At 42.6% G+C, this 16,011-nt stretch overlaps 1 protein-coding gene across 1 annotated transcript; it reads right to left on the bottom strand.

Moving 5' to 3' along the window:
- Nucleotides 1–351: 351 nt before the first annotated feature.
- foxn2b (forkhead box N2b) lies at nt 352–14,440 on the bottom strand. Its single transcript, XM_058406119.1, has 6 exons — nt 13,912–14,440; nt 6,424–7,016; nt 4,540–4,664; nt 3,540–3,595; nt 3,114–3,182; nt 352–2,940 (listed from the first exon to the last, which is right to left on the bottom strand). The coding sequence occupies exons 1-6, from the start codon at nt 13,919–13,921 to the stop codon at nt 2,615–2,617; spliced, it is 1,179 nt and encodes a 392-aa protein (XP_058262102.1). The 5' UTR covers nt 13,922–14,440; the 3' UTR covers nt 352–2,614.
- Between the last annotated feature and the right edge of the window lie 1,571 nt (nt 14,441–16,011).

Genomic DNA, 16,011 nt, shown 5'->3' with positions numbered 1-16,011 from the left:
TAACTTCCTGTCACAGACATCTGAGTTCTGAACTGAGTCGGCTTTAACATTTCATCTTATATATCCTTTAAAATTAACATAAAATAAACGCTAAGAAATGGTGTTTTATTTCTAATAAACAAAAATAGCTAGCATGCATCATGAAGCTTTAGGATATTTTACTCATATGATTAAATAATATGTAATAACTGCTATGTCTGACCCCACTCTCCTCTAAAGCCTCAATTATTCAAAAGCCATCGCTCAACTTTTACCATTTTTGAACACCAGGTGGCGTCGCTGCTCAATGACACCAATAAAAGTCTTCATTATTTTCTTACAAAAAAATTAAAAATCAGAGACAGCCAGGAATAAAAGAAACCCTTTTTTTTATTTTAATACCATATATAATGCAACAATTGCATATCTTTGGCAAAAATAAACTTTATAAACATTTTATTAACATAGGTTAGCTTACAAAACCAAAAGATGGAAGTCTGTCAGACAGACATGGCAGACAAATGCAAGCAAACTGATTGGCAGCTCTGAATTAGTGGAGCATAATAATAATAATAATAATAATAATAATAATAATAATAATAATAATAATAATAATAATAATAAAACAATTATCACTATGCTGTATCACAGAGAGAGGTCAGATTTTCAGAAGTCAATATTCCTGTTTTGGGAGAAGCAAGTGGCTGCTTTTACAAGCTTTAAATCTAACACTACAGCTCTGTCGCTCTCTCCTCCTCTAAACCTCCTCTAGTAATACTTGCATCCTGTGTTATCACTATGTACAAATAGAGGGGGATATTGGCAGCCTTGGCAAAAGTGTTTGGGCAGCAACTTCACAAATGGCAACGGTTAAAGTGATGCAATTAAATAGGGAAGAGTTAAAAGATCATCAGGAAATTTGCTGAAAAGCTTCACAGGTACCACAGGACTAGTGAGCTCACACACAGGATCCAGGATATGTCCTGATCTTAGTAGCACCATGATTCAACAGGCTCAGTCGTTTGCTGTAGGAGTTACCCGCCTGTCAGGTGCAATCGTTCCTGATTAGAGCTGAATTTAGCCATCACAAGAAAGAGATGAGTGGTATTTCACTTACTTAGGCAGTTAAAACTTGGAACAAATCAACCTGGAACAATAATCAAAAACAAAAACAGGTGAGGGTTGCAAAGATAGCGGTGACACCCCTGACGGTTTCATGAAAAACATGAAGTGTGAGTTTAGACAGAGAGCCTGAAAAGTCCAGTACTCGTGCCAAACCCAGTCCTGGTAGTAGCAGGTTCTGAGGATATCAGCTTCCTGTCTCATCAGTTCGACTTCCTGTAGGTCCGTTCCCATGACTTCCTCATTTACAGAGCTGCAGAAAGGCAAGTGTTTTTTTCCTTTCTTCCCACAGCCGCTTTTCTTCCAGAGCCCACATTGTCTCCAGTTTCCTCTCGAGCCAAAGCAACTCTCTCGAGGTCATCTGTGCAGCGGAGTGCTACATCCAAGCCCGGAGCACAAGCCCCATGCATACAGCTCCAACTAAAGTCCACTGAGAAGATTTATTTCGAAAAACCCTGCCCTCTGACTTCTCGCAGTGCTCTTATCGAATCAATCAGACAGCTAGAACTTTGTGACGTGGATAAGAATGATGCTTAGAGAAATGGGCCGCTGAAGAGAGAAAAGAGCTGCTTAAATCTGGCCTCATTGCATTATGTCCTATAGTTGTTTAAATGCTTACGTGACACACGCTTAAACGTATGTGGGAATTCATTCTGGATAAGTAAATGGCACAGGACTACACTTACTACAGAGATAATCGTCGGATAAATACTGAAGTGAACGCAAAGAGCCACAGCTCTGCTTTCATGCTGTTCTCTCGACTACAGTGATACTGCTCAGGGAGGTTAGGGTTAGGGCACTGATCCAATCAGGATGAAGAGGAAAGTCACATGGTTTTGACATCATAGCTACGAGTGCACGGGGCTTCGGGGGACACGTCATCTTTACCAGACGAAATACAAAAAACAGCAGTACAAAAATAAAATAACTACAAGTATTTAGGTCAACTAATTATTGCATTTATCTTTGTATCATATTTCTTAACTGAAGTCTTATGATCCAAAATCAATGGCACTTTTATATCTTTTTTTTTTTTCTTATCTAGCTTTTCGTCATTATGCTGAAGCCCAAGCCACTTGTGAAAGTCATGCATTCATTCTCAAGATATATACATTTGAGTTGTTTTTTTAAGAGGTGGAAGCATGCAAATCTCCTCTGAGTTTCCCCCCCCTCCCCCAAAAAAAGTTCTCTTTCTTTTTTTCTCCCCTCAAACTCTTTTAGTTGTGAATGTAGCTTGGTGGATGAATTGATTTTTTTTTTTTTTCTCTCCTAATCTTTTCTGTACAACAAACAAAAGCGTCAGTATGGCTTTTCTCTCCTGTGTTTGTGTTAGTATTGCCTGTTGGATGAGATGATTGGAATATTTTGAGAAACAAACAAAAAAAAAAAAAGGATTAATTTCAAACAAATTAACTTCAACCAGAGGAGAGAGGCCAGGACAGGCCACAGGAACGAGTCACATAGTGAGGGGTGTAAAGGGAAATAAAGGGTGAGAAGACTAAAGAGCCGGGCTTCATTTCCTGTCCAGCTTCCTGCTCTTGCGTCTCGAGGCACCGAGGCTGGTGCGAATTCCTGCTAGGTGCAGAAGCGAGCCGGCTGCCTCTTTCAACTCATCATCTACATCAGGTTTGGGATCGTGTCTGGCCCTCTTTGATGGAGGGTGGCTACCATTTGCCAAGCCTGCTCTCTCTTGTTGCCCTTGTGTGGCAGCACCGGAACCCGTCGTTGGCCGAGGAGATGGAGATACGGGGACGCTGCTGTAGTTGTGGTCCTGTTTTGGATCCCGGCTTACCACCACCAGATCCCTCCGTGACAGATCAATCGGCCCCTCTTGCTCATCTGAGACAGAGAGATGATCGGAACAATCGGTGAAAATCTCATCAAAACCTCGGAAAAGGGTTATGAATGCATATGTCTAGACAAGTCTAGACAAAACAACAGATGCAAGACAAAACTAGAGGAGAGGAAATGACAGAAAGATGGATGACATCTGTATAATGGTGCTCTCTTACATGGGTCAATGTTCTGCTCTGAGGCAGACTTTAACAGCATCATGGCAGTGGCAGCATCAAAATCACATTCTGAAACGAAAAAAAAAAAAAAAACATCGAATGGACACAGGTTTGACTGTCAGTGCACCAGTCTTGCTTTGTGTGTATGTGTGTGTGCATGAATGAATGAGCCACTTTCAGCCAGAGTGATCCTTCATTACAAAAGCACCAGTGCCTTGGTTGTCAAGGTTACAAAATACAGGCAAGAGATGGCATTTGCACTCGGTGTGGCCCAGCAGAGGATGAGCGGAACAAAAGGAGCCGAGATGAGTGATCTGCTTAAATGTGTAATGATAGATTTGCTAATGGTGTGTGAAGGATATGACCCACTTAAAGTCCTTCAGAAGAGAACGGATGCTCGGAGGCACTGTAGTTAAGTCCACTTACCCTTTAGAGAGTAGCCTTGCTCCAAGGAGAACAGGTGACAAGGAGGAGACGAGGCACTGCGGAGAACAGAGAGACATTCATTACGCGCGGTAGTGGCACTGTAGCTTTGGGGCTGCACAAAAATGGACAAAAATAGCATATTGTAATTATATCACTAAACATACACCTTGCGATATATCTGTCTTCCATCGGCTTTGTTTGTTGGTGTCCATTTCTGTACAACCTAACAATCATTGCTGAACCAACTCGACCTTGAACAAGCATGTTTTTATACTGTTTTTACTACATGCCTTTCTAAACAAAACATATAATCTTCAATACCATGGCATGGATGGGTGTAAAACCACGCTGCTCTGTATGCTTGGCATGTCATCGTAACTAATACTACTAATACATGAACCACTACCAGAGGAATCATCATGAATTAAATAGCCATTTTTAAAAGAATGAAAAACCAAATGAAAAAAGAAAGTGGCTCTATATATAATGTCACTATATTGCCAGTGAAAGATCATAAAACAGCAATATTTTTAACCTTCCTCTAGGGTCCCCCCCCCCCTGGATGTTTAATTGTTCATAATGTCTACTCGGGAGCTTGTTGTATGGTATTACATATAACCTTGATGGGTTCTCACAAAAAGGGAAAATCAAAAACGCTTCACGGTCGCAGCTTGACCCGTCTTCATGGTTTAAAAAAAAGCAGCATTCACTTTAACCAACTGATTTAAAAAATAATTATTTAAGGATCAAACATTTTTTTACAAGCAAATCATTATGGACCATTTATATCACTAAAGGTTTAAATAATTGCATTAAATTATGCTTTGTTTAATTTCACAGTTAAAATCCAGCATTAGAACAAAGAAAGGATATATTTTGCAGGATTATAATAAATACGAGGAATACGATGCTGCTATTGTTCATCACAAATGGATAAATGCACAGCTCAAGCGAACGGCTACTAAGCCCTGATTTAAAGCATACTGCTGAAGGTGGTCACCTGGGAGGAGAGGCAGGTGGCGTGCAGAAAGCCTGTGCGCTTGGGAAGTGCTGTTTCTTCAGGGCTTGCATCAGCGTGGGCCGGAACTCAGGGTGAACACACCACAGAGAGCCTTTCCCATTGGCCTGAATTAAAGAGAGGGAAGGAGTAGAATGCCAAGAAATGAGCATGACTTCAGCAAGCTGTTTTCAGGAAGCACTACAAATACACTCCTTTATGTGCTTACTCATAGTCTCTCACACACACACACACACACAAACACACGATACAATACAGGAGTAAACCAATTGTCTTTGTGTAGCATTCAGTCATACATAATAGCCTATTTATGCAAAAAGCCCCAGAATCTTCCTCAGGCAACATGGTGGAACAGCTCAAAACTGGTTGCATGTGTGTGTGTGTGTGCGCATGTTGGCTTGTTTGTCTACATGTTCGTGCATGTGTGTGTGTGTGTGTGTGTGTGTGTCTGTGTGTGTGTGTGTGTGCATGCTGGCTTGTGTACATAAAACCCGACTCATCACCTCTTTGTCTGAGGTGTGGCCCTGCAGGGTTAATATGACCTTGACTCAAATCATCAGCCGGGCTCATAAACAGGAAAGAGGAAACATCACCATGGCAACAGACACCAGGCTGCGCCACGTGAAACCCACAGATTCACTCAGACACACACATTAACGTAACACATCACATCATCGAGCCATCTCGCTTTCCACAGGTCGAGCTGCAAAGAAATGGAAGCTTGACTGTAAACCTGCGCAATCGGCTATATGGCCTGCTCTCAGAAATGAACATCAAGCCCTCGTCTGTTCCAGCCTCAGAAATGTGACAAACGGTGTATTTTACCAAGTCAACAAGACCCTGTTTACATATCCATGTACAGAACATCTTGATAAGGATTTGAACCAACATACATTTACACTCAGAGTCACACAAGTCTCTGGGTAGCCAAAACACGTGTCCTGTGTCTGGTGAAATATGCAAATAAGCACAACAGCTAACTTCCTGTGTCTTCGTTGTTCTCTGTAAAAGAGAGTTGTTGCATCACAAAAAAAATTTTTTCTCATTGCTCACACAAAGCTCACTTCAATAAGAAAATAATAAAAGCCTGTGTGTGATGAGGCCTGACACCAGGCAGAGTTACTATCACTAACTGAAGTTGATTACTTTCCCATTACAGCACCGCATTAGCATTGTATTGCTCTTATACCACAGTAATCTGCCAACAGTAACAAATTTGTGTTTATTACTAAATGACCCGAGATCCTTTTTATCCATTTATAGTTATGTTGTGGATTGTCTTGGAAACTAGTGTTCTTTCTGATTTATCACCAGTGAAATTCATAATACAGAAAGGCAGTTTGTCACGTTACTAAGAGACCACAAAACCATCAGCTTTACCCATTCGGTTAGACAGCACTGAAACTGCAGACTCCTTCCAAAAAGGTTCAGTTATCATCTCACAGAAAACATATCATTATAACAATCTGCTTGTTGTGAAATGTCCTATCAAGTGAGTTTGTGTGCACGTTGTTACTATAGAAACCATAAAGTGCATTAATATAACCCCTGCAGATGGCAATACTATCTGAGCTGTTGTTGTGGAAAATTGATCAACACCTCCTGACCAATCAGAACAGAGCATTCAACAGCATTGTGTTATTATGCCCTGTATTGACCGGGAACGTGGCTCGGCAAGACGAATAATTTTTTCACCCTGGCTAAATGTACCTCTAACCTACTTATGTGTTTTTATATTTATACTTGCATCACTACCTTTATAATCCTTTTCTGATAGAATCCGGTTCTATCAAAAACATGACCGCTAAAACTGGCAGACATAAATCAACATCTGTCTCTGAAACGGCAGCGTGTAGGTGTTCGTACCTTCCCCAGGCCTCGCTCCACCTTGCGGAAGCACTTATTCAGAGACAGGTTGTGCCGCACTGAGTTCTTCCATCCTGTGGGAGCGCTGGAGAAGTACGGGAAGTGTTCCAGGATCCACCCGTAGATATCCTTTACAGGAAGAGATTTACTAGGAGACTGTTCAATAGCCATGTAGATCAGAAGCGAGAAGGAAAAAGGAGGCTTGGATTTGAGAGGATCCCGTTCACTGCCTGGACTCCCAGACGAGACAGAAGAAGAGGAGGACGAGGACAGACTGTGTCCACGTGGAGAGCCCACACTGCCCTCAATGTCAAACAAAGGCCCACTGCAAGACTGCGCATCTCCCAGGGTGAAGTTCTGCAGCAGGTTCTCGTGGAGCCAGTTCAGATTGGTCAGCTCGTCATCCTCGGGTTCAAGCCCAGACCTGCTCACGGCCCCTGAGGGACCGATCCTGTCCAGACTAGTGGCTAGAGGGCTGGAGGCGCTTTCTGCTTCGGGGAGAGTTCCTGCACCGCACATACCCTGAGATCCTGGAGAGTCGGCTTTCTTATCTGGAGACATCCCGATTATCGGACCCATCAAACTTGGAGGGTCTATGGAGAGAAAGGGAAAGAGAAAAGAAGACAGAAATGGCTGTTTGTTATTAAGATTCAATTGTACATATTAAAGGACCTAAACTGGGATAACCAGTCTGCGATGGATTGTAAATTGTGAAGGCATTACTTCTAGAAATAGTCTACAGTTCCTGAATGTCAGTTTTGTTGTATATTAGATGACTAAATCATACTGTGGTTCTGTGTATTGTGATTATAAACATTTCTCTAAATAATTAATTTTTCTCTTATAATCATTTCTGAATATAGCTTTCTCTAGACTTCCCCTTCCATGTGGCTTACAATAGCTTCATATTACAGAACCATAACCACAGATCACATTGCAGAAGAATAAACAACACGCTATGTCCGGAATGACAATAACTTTTATTAACAAAAACATTTTGTATTTTGCAGTGCCACATCACAAATCCACGGCCACTGGTTCGATCCAGAACTTGGGTTGTTTATATGACTGTGCTCTCGCATGTTCTTGCATGTCTATGTGGGTTTACCGGTTTCTTTCCACCTTTCGGAAACAAGCTAGCAGATTGATTCATTATGTCAGATTGGCCCTAGGTGTGAATGTGTATGCGTTCTCTGAGATGATCCGGTGTCCCATAAAAAGTGTATTGGTGCCTCGTAAGCACAAATTTCCCAGAAAACACTGTGACAGGATAAAGTGGTTAACTGAAGATGATTAGATGATAAAATGGCAGTTGTTCCTGTGGAGGCTGGCCAATGATGTGCGAAGCCTCATAGTGATTTGTTGTGCAAAACTTCATGTTCGTTTCAAGTATCTGATACAAGTCATAAACATAGTGAAAAGTACACCAGCTCTTTTCAATCTCAGGAAATTGTGTGTTCTTCATCATTCTGCCTCAAAATGTTAGTTAAGCGTTCAGTCCACTGCTATCCAAGCTCTCACTTACTTTTAAACAGCAGGACATCTGTATCATGAACTTGAACAGGGGCGAGAAATAAAGCTGATCAGCACACGTACAGAACGTATGCAAAAACCCGATTTCACATGCTGATTATTTTTCAACTTAATGCATTATTCTAAAAGAATACAGGGTTTATGCCTCGTGCCGTTTATTGATTTAAGTGTATATACTTTACTGTTTTTATATGAATTATTAATGAAACATTAGACTTCACATAGACTCGGCAACTGTAGACCATCAGTCATTCATCTGATCCTCCACTTTCCTTTGCTTCTCCCTTTCCCCACTCCTTTCGTAAGTGAATTGAAAGGCTCTTGAAAGGATCCTCAGCACAATGTTAAGGGCCTCTTAGGACTCTACTCAAATGTCTGTAAGGACCCTGATCGTCGCCATCAGCTTAAAAAATTGCACTGGAACAGCAACGGCCTCGCCAATCTAACCGGCGAAGAAACGCAGCGCGAGCTACTGCTCCTGAATCCAGAGCTCAATAATGCCGTCTGTGAACAAAAGTGACAAAGAGACGCAAGAGACAGACGGCCTGGAGGAACAGGAAGCCCCGAGAGTCCTGGCGACCAATCAGAGCGGTGCCTAGATGCAGGCTAAATGGCTTCCACTGATGGACGGCCACGGAAATCACGCCGAATACACTGATGAATAAATAATCAGCTCAAGCGAATGGGATCTGGCTGGCAGTCTGGGGGAGAGTGACTGCTTCGCTCTCTTGCTACTACCACTCAAATGAGGCACTGCCATGGAAACCATACAGCTCGTCGATAAATAAATAATCACCTAAAGTGCTGCTCTGAATCACACTCTCTCCTACCTATTTCCATGCCTCTCTCCCTCTCTCTCTTTAAGGAAAGTGGATTGGGGGAGGGCACTGTGTTCCTCTTTCATGAGTTTTTGTCCCTTACACTATAGACGCAAGTCAAAAAACCTCTTCCTGTTTGCCTGAGGAACTCTTCTTGTTGACAAAATCATCAGTTCAGTTTCAGCAGAATACAGGAAAACTGTTTACTGAAACCTGAGACCGAGCCGGCTGGAATCTCTGCTCGGGAGGGAAGTGGACACTTCAAAATGTCGCTCTTCTCTACAAAAGACCCGTATACTAGCAGTTTATCCAGAGCATGTTTGGAACAGCTTGTGTCAGTTCGTCTGCTGGCCCTGCACTCTGCTCTCGTCCCTGCATCACACACGCTCTTATTAACCTCCATTAGCAAGACAAAGCCAACCTGCTCCGGCAAGCTCATCAGCACATCGACGAGCTCATCATCCTCGAAAAGAAACAATGCTAATGACGCCGTTCAACGGCTCTCAGCCACTTCAAACACAAACACAGACAATGTGTATGGGTGGAGCAGCTGCAAAACACACACACACACACACACAGGCACACCTTCATTTGAATAGCCAATGTATGGGCATGGAATTTTCCAACACACACAATCTCAAAGCTGTCGTCTCAATTAGCAGTGCTTTGCTGCTTCTCTTGTGGCTATAAATAAGAAACGTTGTGAAAGACAGTCACTTATTTGCTTCCTGTCTCACAATAATGAAAGCAGCGTCTTTATATCATCAGAGGTATCAGTTCCCCATAGAGAAGGCAACATACCTTTTAACAGAGATGAATTTGCTAAAAATAACCACCATTTCCCTTATCGTCGACCAGCTCTGCCGGCCTAATTTCCATCAGCGTTTAAGGGATTCATTCAGCACACTGAACTGCCTCTGCGCTACGGAAAAGTTATCCGCGGGCACGGGAGAGCAAGCGCTTTTTGGGATGGTGATGAGGAAACTATAATAATCAAGATGGACAGATTTACAAAGAAACTAATTGAGTATGGAAATCTAATTAATATTTCAAAAGCCAGTGTATTGCAGGAGGACATATTTCTGAGACAGAACTTGACACATACGAGGTGAAAGAAACTCAAAGAGATGTTAAAACTAATGAGTGAAAAGATCATTTTTTAGTGTAGTGTAAACACACCTAAAGACCAACCATGACTGGTTGGAATGTGAACAGATCTGAATTTAAAACCAGAGTGAATTTATTCAGATTCGCTAAAACCTCAGCCAATGTGGCCCAGCATGTGAAAAATCAGCCCTCCTCGACTAATACGTCACTGCCAGAAATTCTCACAGAGAAGACTTTCTGTCTTGCACTTATAATGTTCTCATGACAGTCAGATCAGACGTGAGTGAGTCAGCAGCTCCCCGAGTTTCTGGGGCGTTTTGAAAGATTTGATCCGACTCAGCGGGACGGTCACCTAGCCTCATTACACAGCAGTCGGAGACTAACATCTGCCATTGATACGAAGACTCCCTCACCTTAAAAAAGCAAACTGGATTCAGATAATTTTACTTGCAAAGGTCACTGATGCTGTGTGAAAATAACTCAACTTCCAGACCTCTTTCTCTCGACACCTTAAACCATTTCAGACTCTGAAACTCCTCGGCGGTGTTAGAAACTCACTGCCTCATGTAGCACGATGTCTCGGTCGCTAATTTGTTTAGCGTCCCATTTGGAGCACCATGTGGTCATGTTTCAAAGCCCACGCTTCTTAGAATCAGACATAAAGTGTTATGGAATCTGTAAAGCTGTAATCCTAAACCTCATAGACATTGCATCAGTGTGGCTCAGGTTTCTATTCTGAGCAAGCCAAACATTTAAAAAAAAAAACCATCAAGTGAATTCAAAACCTGAAACAAGACTGTATTATGCAGCTCAGAGATTAGGGTTTAATATTTACTGGGGGGAAAATTTTTTAATGGAAAGATTTTTATTCATCAGGTCTTCATTCATGAACTTAATGTAATTCACATAATGTATATATACACACACAATGGATATATATTGGTAGATAATATGTAACGTACCACAAATCACATAATTATCGTGAAAAACAGCAAGGTATGATGTAAAATAAACGACGCTAAACAAACGTGCTACTGCAGTTGAAAGCCAGTCTATCAACCACTTATCAATTAGACTCTGACCAATCCATTTCGCTAGACGTTTTGAGTCATTTGTGTGTACACACATAATCCACATGGTCCCTGTGCATTCTGTCGCCTCAGCACACTGCCTGCTCCTCGTCCCGTGTCACCCTCACACCCTGCCATCTCAATTAAACACACCCAGTTCATTCAGGCAGGAGTGACCCACACAAAGGAGGCCATTGTGCACAGGGTGACACGGGGGGCTGCGGCTCTCCGCATCAAGGCAGCGCTCGACATTAGCATGGCCATCAATAGGCAGAGAGGCCCTGGGTTCAGAGGCAAAATCTAAATCTTACAGAAGGAAAGAGAGGGATGGCAGAGAAAGCGAGCAGGGCTGAAGATGGAGGACTCGAGGCTGGCTTGAGGCAGGAGGGGAGTGGGGGCTGGGAGCGCGCTCTGGCCGTGGGTCGCATTTGCAAATGAAATCCAGAGCAGTGCCTCCATTTGATTACCACGCCCCGGTGTCATGGCGCAACCATGGCAACCCAAGCGTCCCGGCCTCCCGGGGACGCCAGACTGCATCTCTTGGCCCATCGCTGAGGGCACGGTGAACAAAAAGAGGTGAACTGCACATGAGAAATATGTGCAGATGGGCCATAACAAGAAGATGGGAGGAGGAGGAGGAAGAGGAGGAGGAGGAAGGGGGAAACGTCGAACAAAGGCACGGTCGTTAGTTGAAAGCAGGGACACAAGTCGGGCCTGCTTGCTCAGTGGTACCATTTGGAAATCTGATCCACCCAGTTAGACACCATGGTAGGTTCTTAATTTCAAAAAAAAAATAAAAAAAATAAAAAAATAAAAAAAACACACACTCGGAGAAGTGAAAGTTATTCTGGACCATTGCCAAATTACTATATTTGATTGAGAGCAAGACCCATGTAACAATACTCAAAGAGCACATTTAAGCCAGTCTTCCACTAATAAGAACAACCGTCTGCATTTTCTTACTCTGTGAAAGAACACTTCCATGCGCGGAAAAAGCCAGAACATATCCGTCTTTGTGCGAGTCATAATGAGGCTAATTAATTTCCCAGGCTAGTGTCAGGAGAGCAGCAATAAGCAAGGGATCATTTGCTGTGCCCTACAAGAGCCCTCCAGAGAGCGACACTAAAGAGACAACCATCGTACCATTCAGTAATCCAGCGTCGCAGTCAGGCCTTGAGAAATCACAGTGGATGAATCCCATTCTGAAAGCGAGCGCTAACATGACCTGAATCACAAACTATAACCCCACAAACAGAAGCTGTTGAATAGCTTCCAACTGGTGAGCTGATAAATGGTCAAACGCAACTTCTGGTGGTCAAACAAACTAAATGTGCACCCGACTTGGGCAGTTGATGCAAGGCGATGACGTTCCTCTAGTTAAAAAAAAAAACAAAACCCGCATATAAAATTGTTGTCTAGTGTCATTCGCTGTCTCGATACTGGGTTAATACGACAGACAAATATATAATCTTGTCATATCTATCAATACGTCTATGGCATTTCTAGGCCGACTGTTCAGATATAGCGCATGGATTTTTTTTCCTTCTAAAATTTCCTTCAGTTCAACCACCAAGCATGACCTCAGCGTTGACAAAAGAGTTGTTCACCCCTATGATGACAGATGATCACGTCACCTAAACAACACTGGACTATTATCTACAAGCTGTGTGTGTGACTGCTGTGTGTTTACAGTGTGAGGCGTTGAAGTGGATACTCTTTCAGCCATGAAACCAGAACTAAATGACATGATCATGTGACAGAAGCTACTCGTCCTCGATCCCTCCCTTTTTCTCTTGTTTCTGAGCTCTCTCTCACTCTCAGACCACGTGTCAGTGTCACTCACTCACTCACTGGCAGAATGCAGCCTGTGCCGGAAATGCCGCGTGAACGACGGTGGCGTCGAGTACACAGTGTGTTAATATGAACTTGATCAGACGTATCATGGGGTTGAAACGCCACGTACGTTAAAAAAAAAAAAAGAGAGAGAAAGTCACACGTCAAATGACACCGACCATGAGAAGTAGTAAAGAAGAGCTATTCACCTTGGGCTCCCTAATCACACACACACTTCACCCAGCTGCTGAATTCATCCTCAACACTAGAAACACGCAGTTTATTAACTGTAATTCATTAATAACCTTCCAGTAGACTGAAAGACATTTTTATCTCACGCTTAAAACCTTCCCTTCTTAGTTTTGTGTGACGCAAAAAAAGTTATTTTAAACACGACGGGCACGTCTCAAAACACGACATTATCTCACGCAGTGACCAGCCACCCAACTGTATATGAGTGCTGCTTAAATATCCAATGTGAAATAAACAGCCTCGGCAGTCGACCAAGTCAGCTAGGCTACCAGCTAACGTAGCACTGAAGCTAATGCGCCTCTTCACACTCAAAGCTGCCTCGCTTCCCAGCGCTCCTCGTTTCTCTGAAACTATGTACCGGAGGCTAATTATAGCTCTTGCTTGATAACATGCTTTGTGTGAATAAAAGCGCTGTTAGGCGACATAAAGCACGGTTAAACGGAGGCAGGTGAAGGCGTTGTGTAAGCTGAAAGGCGAAATGCGTGCGTTCCTCTGATTCAACTTAGTTAGCTAGCCGGATCACATGGTCCGAAACAATTCGTCAGACTGTTTCCCCCCTCATGGCGAAACAAAACAAGTCCAATAAAGCCGAATTTAAATTAGTAATAATAACAATAATAAAAACAAGCACTTGGCAGTAAAACTACGTCGAGTAAATATATATACACATATGTATTCCAGTTCCTAAAAAGTCGATGTGAATGAAATGAACGACACGGACAGCACACAGAGCAAGGCTGAGGTGTTTTTATTGCCCCGGAATTTTACATGACACGTTACAATATTTTTATACAGCTTGGTTATGTAAAATGTTATTTAGTTCCGCCCTTTTCGAAACCTTTATCAGGGATTAAGTGAGAAAGACACTGACTTACATTCGTGCATACTAAGGTCGTTTCGGACTCCACCGCTCCGATGTGTTTCATGCAGTTGCCTTTTTCTCTGCTGTAGCTACTGTGTCAAAAGATCAGCAGCTGCTTCCTCCATCCGCGCGCACACAGATCACGCCGCACAGCAACGCTACCGTACCCCCCCGACCGTCGCCATGGCAACACGGCCCCTCCAGCCAATCAGAGTGGAGCTCTCCGATATCCCCTGACAACTGCCGCAGCGCACTGTAGCCTTTTTTTTTTTCTTTTTTTTTTTTTTAGCAAACCTAAGCAATTGCGCTGTTCACAGTTCATTCCTATATTTACACCACGTGTTGCCTCTCACTGGCGCTGCTTCTCTGTGCACCATCAGCCATAATACATATCTATACATTATAATTCCTTCCTATCATCAGAGGCGACACGAGACACGCGCTCCGGATGAATGCAGATGCAATTAAAAATAGCAGTGCGTGACGTCACGCGCTTGATTCTAAGTTCCTAACATCTCCCCGGTTGCTTTAAAATTCAAAATCTCCGAGGGAACGTTGAGAAAAAACGAGGTCAGATACTCGTGACGTCATTTGGCGGGGGAAGTCCTGGAGGCGGATCCTTTGAAAGGGATGTCGCGCGCGGTGAAGTAAGAACCGTTTCACTGTTGTTTACCCGATCGAATTCACGGAAGTGTGGTGTCTGATTATAATGGGTCAGGCTACAGACTGAAATAACAATACACCAGTACACCAGTAATTATCTTCCCTTCAGCCCTGCCATTTAGAGCACAATTCAATAACAATAGCGAAACAAAACAAAGTCACCATGATCCCATATGTCACCGTATCAGAAATCTAACATGGCTTCATAAAGGGTACTTTCACTTTAAACACTAACTGAGCCAGTATTGTGAGTTGTTCTTCCTCCATCTTCTGTATAAACACATTAGTCATCTCATCATGCAGGTCACTTTGTATTGTATACAATTACTGACTGCATCCCTATGGACATAGCTAAGCATTGGCCAGGGGTGGCTAGTGTCCCTAATGTGAATCCTGGCCACCCGTGCTTATTATTATTAGTAGTAGTAGTAGTAGTAGTAGTAGTGGAGGTGGTGGTGGTAGTACTAATAGTCAGTGCTAGTGATGATGCAAACTAAAAGTTTGGTAAATCTTAGCTGAATGTCCATGACAATATCTCTAGGACATTCAAATGTCAGTTATATTAACAAGCAAATTAAGGTAGCTCACACAAGTGAACTATTCCTTCCCTCTTCTGACCACATTACTTGTAGGCATAAGACTGGATATTCAGCTTATTAGCAACTACATCTAGTTAATGGCATTGACTTTGAAATGTTGTCATACTACATACATATTATAGGCTGGCTATGATTTATTTGTAACTTGCTAGACAACGAACAAATGTTGCTTAGGAGCCTGTCTTTTTTATGTCCAATAGGGATCCTACTCAGGCCATTCACAAATATTGTAGCCACATTATAGACACAGAATACTATTTTAGCCCACTCTCACAGGGTTATGCCCCACTGACTCCTAAACACATTTTGTCCAGAGGACCAACACTGACCAGATCTTATTTGGCACTGCAGTGACATTGACATGGTAGCTGGGTGTTAATGCTGTACTGGTATGTATGTATCAGGCACACCAGCATTGCTGGGATTTTTGAACACCTTACTATCTCTGCTAGGCTGAGAAACAGCACACCAACTGAAAACGTCCAGCTGACAGCAGTGCTTTTGTCAGAAATGGACACAGCTGAAGGGTCGGATTACAATTAACACACACAGAGGGCATGTAAAATCTGTCTACCCACTAGATGAGGTCTAACAATATTGCCGGTATAAATATTTAAAGAATTATACAGCACTTAAAATTCCTCTTTCTACTAATGGATATGGTAGAGGAAAGCTGCATCCATGGTTAACGTGGTTAATGGCAATGGCTACAAGAATTTCTTGCCCAAGTTTTTAAATGTCATATGCAGCCTGGAAAGAAAAATCTGAAAATGATGATCATTAGTATAGCCTAATTTGTTCTATGTTAGTAATTTGTTTACTCTGTTAAGATTACAGAGCTCCCATTTGGA

This window comes from Hemibagrus wyckioides, linkage group LG13, assembly GCF_019097595.1.
Source record: "Hemibagrus wyckioides isolate EC202008001 linkage group LG13, SWU_Hwy_1.0, whole genome shotgun sequence".
In the NCBI taxonomy this organism is placed as follows: domain Eukaryota; kingdom Metazoa; phylum Chordata; class Actinopteri; order Siluriformes; family Bagridae; genus Hemibagrus; species Hemibagrus wyckioides.
Note: the sequence above shows the minus strand (reverse complement) of the source record. Positions and strands in the feature narration are given on the sequence as shown.